The sequence below is a fragment of the Mus caroli genome, chromosome 9 (genome assembly GCF_900094665.2).
Source record: "Mus caroli chromosome 9, CAROLI_EIJ_v1.1, whole genome shotgun sequence".
Lineage (NCBI taxonomy): Eukaryota > Metazoa > Chordata > Mammalia > Rodentia > Muridae > Mus > Mus caroli.
Genome location: NC_034578.1, coordinates 112103098 through 112115597, shown reverse-complemented (window position 1 = coordinate 112115597; position 12500 = coordinate 112103098). Strand labels below are relative to the sequence as shown.

The following is a 12500-nucleotide window of genomic DNA, read 5'->3' as shown; positions in this document are numbered from 1 at the left end:
ACGGCCTTAAAAAAGTCCTTGGTAGGGACTGGAAAGATCATTTAGCAGTGAAGAAAGCTCATTGCTCTTACAGAGGATCTGAGTTTGGTTCCCAGCACAGACATTGGAAGACTTACATCTGTAACTCCAGTTCCGGGAGAACCATCGCCCTCTTTTGGCCTCCACAGGCACTGCACTCACAAGTGCACAGACCCACATAGACACATAATGAAACATAAAGAAATATATACTTTTAAAATTCTTGATAAAACCTAAATTAAAAAGGTTTAACTTAAATAGATGTATAACAAAAACATGCAGGTTGCTAATCCTTGCTTTTTAAGGCCGTATTCTTTGGATTAAGAAAAAAAAGGTGTAGATAGGAAAAACAAAAAAAGAAAACCAACTAATCCATTGTTCTTCCTACACCTGCTCACCATTCACAACTTGAGTCTTGGCAACCTCGAATCTTATATATTCTCTATCCAGCAGAAGGCCATGAAATGCTTCCTTTTAGATAAACCCCTGTGTTTTCAAAGTGACAGTGAATTCTGGGAGTTAAATACTTTGTGTGGCTACTTATAAAAGGAGTATCATGACTGACTCTTGCTATGCATTTAGCAAAGTAAAACAGTTGTTGCTTTATCCCTGATTTTTCCCAGCAGATAGGAACATGGGTGCATAGACTTTCTATGGTGACCTCGTCTTATCTGTTCCATGGCTACTTTGGTCTTTCATGTCAATGGGGCTATGTGGAGTAAACTGTTTAAAACCCCACTGAAGAGTTAGGTTAGTAGACACCTGGTAGACACTGAGGCCTCTCCCACATGTGGATGATATGCTGTTGGCTTTAACGTCTAGGTATTTCATCTTTGTGGAAGAAAAGGTTCTTCCCTCGTATTTGTGAGCTCCTGACTTCACCCAGTATTATTTTATAATTGTTCAGTGGGTTTTCCAAAAGGTCAAGGAAATTAAGTGCTACCCACAGTCTCTTGGAGCTTGTCCCATAATCGTGTTACCTACACCACTTCCTTGATCGAATCCAGAAAGTTCTTCTCTCCAATCCAGACTCAGGTCATCCTCTTTCTTGGGAGAAAAATATTATTCTTGGAAGGATACTACCACAAAGTATTAGAAGAGTGATTTCCGACCTCCCCAAATCTGTGTGTGGCCCTTTAATACAGTTCCTCATGCTACTTCATAACTGTACACTTGCTATTGTTGTGAGTTGTGATACAAATATCTGATATGTAGGCTGTCTGATATGCAACCCCTGTGAAAGAGTTGCTCAATCCTGAGAGGGATCACAGAGCAGCAAGTAGAGAACCACTGATGTGTAGACCCTTCTAGGAATGAATTCTTATCTCCTGAAACAGATACGCTCATTGTGAGCTCTTACCACCTTCCTTTACAAAGCCTGGTGCCTTTTTCTTTCGGAGAATTCTTTTGCACAGCACCACCATTTGTAAGGCTTGATGCTGCTCTCTACCTGTTAGTTACCAACACTGTGGTGCCCACAGTTGATTTTGTCAGATGACTTAAAGTCGTCTCTGTATTCACCTGATGTGTCCCTCTGGGAGGAATCAGATATGTATCCCTTGCAGACGGTGCTGTGAACAGTTCTTGGAAAAGTACTCATGGGGAACTCTCTTGGTGTGCTTGGCAGGGCTGGATGGCAGGCCGGTCACGGAGCAGCTTCATGAATCTTTTGTTGTTGTTTTCTGTTCACAGATTTTATTCTTCACCGTACAGTCTCGCAACCAACCGCATGATCCCACAGACATCTATCACGCCCTTCATTGCCGCTTCCCCTGTCTCCACATACCAGGTATGTCTGTTCACCTGCACCTCACGCAAGGGCTTCTTGCCAGTAATGTGCTACTGAGAGTCCAAAAGGGCATGGTAGGAAAAAAAAAAACAAAAACAAAAACAAAACAAAAAAACCTTAATATGCTAATGTTCCTGTTAGGAATTAATGAAGGACTGGCTTCCCAGTGGTTCTTTGCATCAGTTAACTAAGTAATAAGATATGGAATGCATTCCATCCTTTCTACACAGCTCCTTCAGTGCTGGGGAATGGTCCTGCCTGTTGTCTGATGGTTTGGTTGCTCACATTCCACAGGGGTCTTCTCTAATAAGCATCTTTGTAGAGATCCCTCCTTATGTTGTGTTCCAAGGTGGCCTACCTTGTCATCTCATTTTTTTTTCTCACAGTTGTCTTGGTAAAAGTACCCCATTAGGTATTAAAGGGGACCTCCCAGTGGGGAAGATACTGAAAGCGGGTAAAATGTGTTTCTTCTTCCTGCTCTTTACCTCATTTCTTATTCTTAAAAAGATCAGACTTTGGGGTCCCACGTGTTGAAATGTTAGGGCATCTGAGACTCACTGTGTGTCCTAAACCAGGTGTTCTAGCCAGGAGTTCTGAGTCCAAAGGTGGATGGAAGTAGCCACGCTTCCGCAAAACTCGCTCATCTTGCTCTTGTGAGCTACCTACCAGCTACGCCAATCACCTTTCTGTTCTCTTCACCTGCTCCTGCTAACCACTCTTCCAGTTCTCATCATAAAGTGCCTGTAAATGCCACAGAGGGAGGGGCCTGAAATGCACATGTGTGTGCACCTTTGATTTTTTTTTTTAGTATGCAAAATGGGTGGGTGGGGATGTTTCAGAGTGGACAGGAAGCCAGTGTTACCTACCACCACTAACCTGTGGCATTCCCCCAGCTCAGCCACTCTATACATTTTCCAAGCTATCCCATCTGTCAGAGCATCAAAATTGAAGTCTATGCACATGTTCCCTTAACCACCAAATCCCCCAGCCACACATCATGGCTTTATGACACTCAGACTCTTGCATCAAGAACTCCACGCCAACAGGGTAGAGTTTTATTTAAATTGCACGAGGTGTTTCCAGAGTGGCTGGCTTCTTAATTGCCGTCTCTCGGGACCCATGAGGCTGTGTGCAGGTGTGTTTCAGCTTCACTCTTCCTTGAGGTGTGTGTGTGTGTGTGTGTGTGTGTGTGTGGATGTGTGTTGTCTTTTTTCTAATCTTGGCTCCTGCTGGAGCCAAAACCGCCCGCTGAGCCACAGCACGGAATAGTTAGGCAACATGAACGAATATCCACAGAAAAGTGATTATCTTCTTCCAAAGATTACAGCCAATTTCCCCTGTTGCTAATTCTTTGCACCACTTTAAAAACAAAACAAAACAAATCAACAAAGTAACAGAAACCTATTGGTAAATTTTGGAGTACAAACATAATGTATCGTAAGAGAAAACCTCACTGGCTTTCTGTGTGAAGACCACTTGCACAAATTTTCTCCTATGGCTGACACATGAATTTTAGAAGAGCAGGTGACTAGCCTACACATTTTCATGCACAGTACCGGTTGTCATGGGAGAGAATATTATCACAAACACGTTTAAGTTGGCTTCGACCTAAAACATTCCTCTACACTTTCTGTTCTGTTGCTTTCTGACACTAATTTTGCTGCTTGGCTAGTTCTAAGATGGGGTCACTTGTGCAGGTGAAGCTGTGATCGGTAAGGTACAGTTGGGGAGTCCTAGCAGTCAACCTCAGATTCTTTCAGTGTTTTCCTGGCTGTCCCTGATTGCTGACCTACAAATGGTCTCTGGGCCTCTTTAAGACTTTAAGTCTTCAACTCTGACTGCAAAATAAGTTTTCAGGGTTGAGCCACCAGAACCGGGGGAGTGACTCAGTCAGCAAAGCACTTGCAATCTCCCAACCCCACAGAAAAACAGGTGAAATGGTACAGAGTTGTAATTCCAGCTAGCAAGGTGGAGTCAAGCAGATTTGGGGTTCGCTGGCCAATCAGCTTAGCGTATTTGGTGCGTTCCAAGCTAGTGGGAGACCCTGTCTCAACAAAAAAAGAAGGAAAGAAAGAAAGAAAGAAAGAAAGAAAGAAAGAAAGAAAGAAAGAAAGGAAGGAAGGAAGGAAGGAAGAAAAGAAAGAAAGAAGGAAGAAAGAAAGAAAGAAAGAAAGAAAGAAAGAAAGAAAGAAAGAAAGAAAGAAAGAAAGAAAGAAAGGAAGGAAGGAAGGAAGGAAGGAAGGAAGGAAGGAAGGAAGGAAGAAAGAAAGAAAGAAAGAAAGAAAGAAAGAAAGAAAGAAAGAAAGAAAGAAAGAAAGATAAAATTTACCTTATGAATAACACCTGATGCTGACTTGCATGCACTCTTACAAATGCATTATCTTCATGTGCACATGCATGTACACACACACACACACACACACACACACACACACACACACAGAGCCTGGCTTATGTGGGTATTGCAGCCAGACACCTAGATGGGGAATTGCTAAATTAATCAGGGCCGCTGAGAGTTCCTGCCTCTGCTCCCTAAGACGTAGTGCAGCACCACTTATCACAAGCACCGAGTTCCCTGTGTGATTGCCTTGTCCTAATGACTGCTGTTTGATGCGTAGGTCCAGAGCACGTCATGGACGCCACACCTGCCATACATTATGCAACCAACAGTAAGTGTTCTCAGTCACCTGAGGCTCAATATTTCTCTTCTCCAAGGGCAAGCTTTCGGGATGCAGAGCGGCTCTGGGGTGGAACTTTGCTCATAGACTAGCACTCTTTCAGACAGACACTTCCCTCCAGAAGCAGAGAGGCCACTGGAAAAGGCACAGAAGCACATGCCACGGGCAGCTAGAGATAGGAGTCGACACAGAGGCAGAAACAGATTTATGTGCAAGAGGACGTCCACTTCAGAAAGAAACTCATAACTCTTGACAATTAAACCTGACTTATGAACTCAGTGAAATGCATTTGGAAAACCTCCTGAGCAAAGAGGATGATGGGTAGATTCCATGTTAAAGACCATTTGCCATTCTATTCTTTACTTTAAAAAAAAAATGTCTTCCAAAACATTCCAAGTACTTCCTACTTGCTGGATTTCCCAGTTGTAGTTCCTTTCCTTGGGCTCCAGTGAAAAGAGGGGTATATTACAGGAGAACCTAGACTGTAGCTTAGGATCCCTTTGATCTTTCTTTTATTGTGCAGTTTTTATAGCTCTATAGGAGAGGAAAGGAGCAGGGAGGGAGTCACACACACACACACACACACAGATGTGACAGAAAGAGAGAGAATATTTCAACAGCACCATGTCACTAGAGTTTGAGAGCAAGGTCAGAGCTCTAGACAGGGAGTTGTGTTTTGTGACAGGTACCCTGGCTTCCCTTTTGACTAATTAATAGTATTTTGTCAGGGGCAGAAGCTGTAAGTGACAGAAAAATGTAAAAATGGCCATCATGAACATTATCTTCATTAAAGAATTTTAATCCTTTCAGATAGCTCATTTATACAAAATAGACATAGCGAAGGGCAGGAGATTAAATGTGTATACACACACACACACACAAGCAAATTTACTAGACTCAAAAGATCAGGGAACACGGTTTTCAAATTGACAAGTTGCCTCTTTCATGTTTTAAGAAAAGAACATTCCATATTTCCTCTAACATTTCAATAGTTATCTCTTTATTTCTTTTTATTTATATACTACAGTGCATGCACATACATACGTGGATGCACATATGTGTGTGTGTGTGTGTGTGTGTGTGTCCCTCTAGTCCCTCTAGTTTCCCTTATTTATACATCTTAGGGCCTTTCTAAGTTCATCTTGCCTTTGTTCTATAAATTATACCAATATGTCCAATTCAGAGCAAAAATCTAGGTGCACTGTAGTCTCAAGTCATGAGATAAAACTCAGAATGTAGTGCCAAAGCAATATATAGCCGAGTACAGACAGAGGCAGCATGGGGAGAGCACAGAATGCTTGGCCAGGTCCAGAGAGGAGACTGTCCAGCAGGAACCAATAGACTTCTAAAAAAAGGTTCTCATCTCTGGAGTAATAATGCTCATAGTCTCTCTCTGAGGCAAGCACCATCGCCTTGTGGCCAGAAGGAATGCACATCTGGAAAACTCCGAATGTTTTTCCAGATGTCAAGCATGAATGAATCCCCGTTCTTTTTAAACTGTTAAAAGAGGGAGGTAAGAGAAAGAGGGGAAGAGAAAGAGAGGGGTAGGGAGAGAAAGAGAGGGGGGAGAGAGAGAGAAAGAGGAAGAGAGAAATTGAATAGATCTTTATTTCAGCGGAAACTGGGAACCACAGCCACAGCATTCTGATTCCTCCTCCTCTGTCCCAGCAGATATTCAGCTCTGTCTTAATGTGCATTTATAGCATGTCTTTCTTCATCAAACAGTAGGTGTGTGTGCATGTGTGTGTGTGCGTGTGCGTGTGCATGTGTGTGTGTGTGTGTGCGTTAATGTGTCTTTGGATTTTGCAAGCTGTGGCTTCTGGTCGAGGAGACCACATCACTTCCCACCAGTGAGCTATGCATCATGGCTAGGCTTAGTTTCTAAGGCTAACATGTGAGGTCTATGGCTCCAGTGGTTTCCTGGACAAAGGACTGCCTCGGCCACCCACCACTTTGTTTTCTGAAAATGAGCTAAACAGTGTCATGGCAACACAGAGCTTGTGCCATCTGTCTTCCTCTAACATGCTTTCTGGTTGTCTCTACTGTATAAAGAACATAACCAGCTGGCCTGAGGCCTTTACCAGGGTCAAAGTTAAACTGGTCTCTCTCCATGATACTAAAATATAAATATAGTTTAGCTATGTAAGGCCAAAAAAAAAAGACTAACTGGAGTTGGCAAGTCAGAGCAAGTCGATGACAGTTGTGTTAATTCTTGGCTGGGATGGTTGTGCTTGAAAATCTTTCTAGCTTGTGGGGTGTTGTACAGCAGATTAAACCTCCCTTGTCCTTACATGATCATAGTAATATCTAAATAATTATGGATTTCGTTCATTAAATGAAGCATAATACCAATGCTTGGAAGTATGTTTTGTCAAACTCAAAATTTCAACAAATGCTTATTATATTGAGTTGGAATAAACAGATGTCTAATTTTATTTTAAGTAACATCATTTGTGGAAAATGGCTGTTTGTACAGAAGCAAGCCTGAGGACAAGACTCACCCTTCTCTAACACATTTAGGAGTTATTTAAAGTCCTTGCCAGTAAGTGTGGTATAAATACCTTTAGCTATAAATAAGTAAAATTAATTATATTAAACTTACTTAATTTCCTAATTAAACCATTTAACATCTAATTCTTAAAGATAATAGCTATTAGTATACTGTTCTTACTAGGGAGAGCTTGATTTACAAGCATGTTCACAAAGTCAATACCCACGTCTCAAATATCGAATTCCAATTTATTTTCAGTTTCTCTCATTGTCCTGGTTAGCTTTGCATGTCAATTTGACACAGACTGGAATCAGCTGAAAATGAGTCCCAATAGAGTAATTGTCCATATTAGATTGGTGTGTGGGTATATGAGAGAAATTGTCTTGATTGATAAGAGATGTAGGATGTCCACTATGGGCGGTAACATTCCCTTGGTAGAATGCCCTGAGCTGTAGAAGGAAACTAGCAGAACAAGAGGTGGAGCAAGCAAGAGAATGAGGCAGAAACCAGTTTCTTCATGTTTCTACTCTGACTTCCTTCAACAGTAGACCATGACCCATGAGGGAAAGATAATGAAACAACCTTGTCCTCACTTAAATTGCCTTTTGTTCATGATGTTCGTCATAGCAACAGAAAGAAAAGCAGGACATACCTCCATCATTTTTTCTGTCCCCATCTTTATACAAACTTGCATCTGAGCCTCTTTGCAATGGTGGCTCCTTTCATTGTGCTTTTGTGCTGACTCCTAAGTGGGTACCAGATGCCTCACCCCTACTAAAGTCCCTAGGCTTGACTCAGGGGACCTTGTGTTCTCAAAAATGATATTAATTGAAAGCAGAACCATGCTTCTGTGAAGGCATGAAGAATTAAAGAAGAACCCAGGCCCGGGGCTGGTTTGCCCAAATGCATGAATGGTTAAGGCAGAACAGTGATGGTTGGTCACTGAGAACTGACTGTGGTGAAAGGGGTGTGTGTGTGCACTGGTAGGAGGGAGGAAACAAGTGTGTTATACCACCACACGCCTGACAAAGAAGCCACTGGGGAGAGAAGGCAACCCTCTGGCAACTTGAGGGGGAAGGCTTTCCACTTGCTCATTGATTAGAGAGGACATAGTTGATCCTGATAGGGAGACATTGCATCAAGAGGAATTGTTGGCAGTGGAGTGAACATAGCTTGCCCACAGTCGATCCAATCAGAAAGATGACAAGCAAAGTGTGGGTGCCTTGCTGGCTTTCTTCTTTGTTCTTTTGTGTTCGGTCTGAGATCCCATGTCATAGGATGACACAAGCCATACTCATGGGGGGGGGGGTTATCCCCCTCAGTTATCCCTCTCAGGTAACACCCTCACAAATACACTCGGGGTGAGCTTCATCAAGTCCTAGGCATTTTTAAAACCAATCAAACTGACAATCCAAGTGAATAATTACACTGCCTTGCCAAAGTTTGCTGTTCCAGTTTGCTTATCTTCAATCTTAATTTTCTAAGCACTCTTTTTATTAACTTAGAACAAAAGATTCTGGGGAGATGGGGTGAAAATCTCCTATTGTGGGTCGTAGCCAGTGTTATGGTGTTTGTACAAGGAAACAGTTCACAGTTCACTGTGGCTGGACCTGGAGATTGTGGAGGATTGCCAGTCCCACTTAGAGAAGATGATCGTGTCTGTTTGGGCCGGTTGCTATAAAACATAAGAAACTCCAAGGTGAGAGGATTGTTACACAGCTGACTACTTTGTTGCACATGTGAGCTACTTTGTCAATACACTCAGTTGTCTCTGCATCTAAGCCAAGAGCTCCCATTGTTCCCTGAGCTCTCAGCATTGCCCTTCTGGGCTGGTGGGTTGCTCAGCTCACCCACTCTCCAAAGCAACGTGCACAATGGGAATGGCACATGGGCACACAGTGGACAGATCTGTATTCCAATGTGTGCACGTGTGTTAACTCCAAGCAGAGTCTCGTTGCCTTCAGCTCCGTGTAGCTCCTTTGATTCCCAAGTCTCCTAATCGTCATACAATTTGTGTTATTCGTTTCAAGGAGAAAGGTCACCTCTTCTTTCTAACTTAATTAAGTTTGGTTATCTAATTACAACCGTGTAAGAAGTATGTTGCAGCTTTGACAGTTCTGTCACCATGAGGGCTACATGGGGATTTGAATGGCGAGCAAACTCTGTGTCTAGGGCTAAAGGACAAATGTCGATTTCCCTTTGGCAGCAGGGCTGTTTGAGCCAGGACACTGAATGCAAGGCTTCCTTGCCTGAATGCAGGTTGTGGCTGCTCAGTTTCTAGGGGCGTTTTCTGAGGGGACATAGATTCGGAAAGAGCATTGCATTTGCATTCCACACGCACTCTTTTGTACAGCTTCTCTTTTATGACACCACCGGAACAGAACAAAACAGCAAAGCCTTCATGGTTTCATTACTCAAGTGTCAGAGTAATATGTTTTTGAATAATCTGCACAAGTAACCTGGACATAAAATTACACGTATTCACATAATATAGTTCCCAGTCTAATAAGAACAACTAACTCCTAGGCCGGCCCCATGTTACTGCTTCTAGCAGGACAGGATGCATATGGCTAGGGGTGGCCTATGGAGCGCCATCTTCTCTCTGGTGCCTTTTCCTTCTCCCCCAGAGTGAAGGAGCTCTGAAGAAGGCTCTTTCCACAGTAGGTCTCTTACTGCTCTGCTGTTGTTGGACAGAACTCTGATATTCTTTCTACAGTACTTCTTCAACCTTAGGTGACCTGGAAACAGCCATATGAGGTCACCCTTCTACCCCTCCAACCTTATGTAGAGTGGGAGTGGATTTGTAACTAGGGTTCCTTCATGCACAGATTCTCTTCTTTAGAAGAAACCATTATGTTTTGTTCAGTCAAAGAATGATCTATAGTAGCCATAGTTTTGGTTGGGCTTTTTTTTTTTTTTTAAGTATGGAGAAAGCCAAAGTAAAAGAATAAATAGAAAGAGATAGATCAACAGACAGATGATAAATAGATAGATAATAGATAGATAGATGATAGATAGATAGATAGATAGATAGATAGATAGATAGATAGATAGATGACAAAATCTAGCACTCACAAATTCCAGCTGGGGAAGCTGCCTGGGGATGCCCCTTTAAGGCAGACAATTGAAGTCTAAGGCTAAGCACAGTGTTCCCCCAGGCTGGGCTTCTAAATCAAAGAGCAAATGACATGAGACAAAAGAAGACATCATCAAAACTGGGTGGCTGCAATACCCAACAGAAACTGACTGGGGAAGCTGAGGTGGCCAGTGAGAGTTCCCAACTAAGCTTTCTCTCACTGCCTGTGCACTGGCTTCTCTCACACTCTGCAAGCACTTCTACATCATAAGATGAACATAGTAACCTCTGTTGGAAATGGCTACCTCCCCTCTGTTCTCACAGACATGGTGTTTTCACTCTGTGGCTGCTTTGCATTTCCTTCTTCTATGTTGCAGAGTCAGGTGCTAGCTGACACCCACAGATAAGGGGCTTTGGCAGGGACTCAGCGCAAACATGCTTAGGTCTGAAGTGGCACTGGGGAGCAAGCAATGGCCACCTCCAGAGCCAGCTTCTTAGGGAACTCAAACAGCACATGATAGTTCCCCAATCCATTACACCTTGGTAACAAGTACTCTTCAACCCAGTCCATTTTTAATCCTATGAAAATGCATATGTGTTTAACATGCATTGTATTACTTGTTCGACTTTTTTTCACTCATATAATTGTCTTAGCTTTATATTCATAACAAAATACTTGATTTTTGTATGACAAAAGTGAGGGTGATTCACTTTGGCTCAATGACTTTAGCCACTCTTGTTTTCTTGGTGTGATGAGACACTATGACCAAGACAGTTTATAAAAGAGAGTATTTATTGGGAGCTTGCAGTCTCAGAGGGTTAGAGGTGGGGAGCATGGCAGACAGGCAGGGACACAAGTCCTTGAGCAGCAGCTGAGAGCTCCCATCTTAAGACACATCCCCATGGTAGATCCAAAGCTAACTAGGAATGGCCTGGGTTTTTGAAAATCCAAAGCCTACCCCAGTGACACACCTCCTCCAACAATGCCACAGGCCCAATCCTTCCCAAACAGTTTTACCACTGGAGAGCATGCAATCAAATCCATAAGCATATGAGACCCATTCTCATTAAGAACCAATTTCCAGGCTGAAAGTCCAAACTAGATATCCATGTCTGTTTAGCCCTCTGTCTCCCTTGCCCTGGCAGATGACATCAGAAGGCTCCCAAGAGCCCCTACACCTTAAGTTTAATCTATAGATTTAACAATCCATTTTCAGCTTCATTAGACAGTGCCCTCTCGTTCATTAGCATCACGGGAAAACTATTATTCAGTGTTTTTGTCTTTAATCAGCTGTATATGTTGGACTTAATGGAAAATCTTTTCAGAAAATGGTTTTATTCCTTTCCCTTTTGCCAACTTAGCTTTAATTACATATCTTATAATTATGTAATTTTTAATTTATTTCTTGCATCGAAAGATCCGTCATGAACTGCCTTCAATCAGAAATATAAGCTTCTTTAAAACATATTTCTACTTCCATCCATTAGTATTCTATTCATTGTTCTGATATCAGGTTTAATTATTAGGATTAATAGGTGCTATACCATTTTACATATCTTTGTTTTAGTCAAATTTCAATATTACAATTGCAAAGCCTTCATAGTTATAGTTTGAAGCAATTACTTGCTCCCTAAATTCTGGAAGAAAATTATATTTGTATAGGAAATGTGTGGTTTTGAGAGTTTAAAATAACTCAGTGGAACACCATTGTGATGGTTTGTATATTCTTGGACCAGGGAGTGGAACCATCTGGAGGTGTGACCATGTTGGAGTAGGTGTGTCACTGTGAGTGTGGGCTTAAGACTCTCACCCCAGTTGCCTGGAAGTCAGTCTTCCACTAGCAGCCTTTGTATAAAGATGTAGAACTCTCAGCTCTGCCTGTACCATGCCTGCCTGGATACTGCCATGCTCCCACCTTGATGATAATGGACTGAACCTCTGAACCTGTAAGCCAGCCCCAATTAAATGGTTTTTTTATAAGACTTGCCTTGGTCATAGTGTCTGTTCACAGCAGTAAAACCCTAAGACAGAAGTTGGTACCAGGAGTGGGGTATTCCTGTGACAACCTGACCATGTTTTTGGGAGGACTGTGGAAGGAAGGACTTTGGAACTTTGGGCTAGTAGATCAGTGTTAAGGGCTCTGTGGGATATTGTGTAGGAGCTTGGAAGATAATGTTGAGAACAGTGCAGAAGATGGAGGCCTGGCTTGTGAAATTTCAGAAGGAAAGTTAAAGACTCTTTTCAGGGCCATTGTTACTTTGATTATGAAGATTCTGTGGTTCTGGTTAGCTGGGGCTGAAGAATCAGCTGTGATTAACAAGATACCAGAACTACTAAAGTGAAACCTTTGTATTACTGGGACTATTGATGCTGGTTAGCTGGAGCTAAGAAATTAGTGGTGATTAAGAAGAGACCAGAATCATTGAGGTGACATCTTCTAGGAAGTG

General features: G+C 42.4%; 1 protein-coding gene across 3 annotated transcripts in view; it reads left to right on the top strand.

Annotated features, from left to right (window-relative positions):
• Rbms3 (RNA binding motif single stranded interacting protein 3) overlaps positions 1-12500 on the top strand; it is a 672329-nt gene that overhangs the window by 570590 nt on the left and 89239 nt on the right. For 2 of the 3 annotated variants that reach the window (XM_029481347.1, XM_029481346.1), the window contains exons 9-10: positions 1711-1807; positions 4426-4476. In XM_029481347.1, coding sequence (XP_029337207.1) covers positions 1711-1807; positions 4426-4476 — 148 coding nt within the window. The remainder of the gene's footprint in view (positions 1-1710; positions 1808-4425; positions 4477-12500) is intronic. The other variant, XM_021171492.2, reaches the window with a different exon arrangement.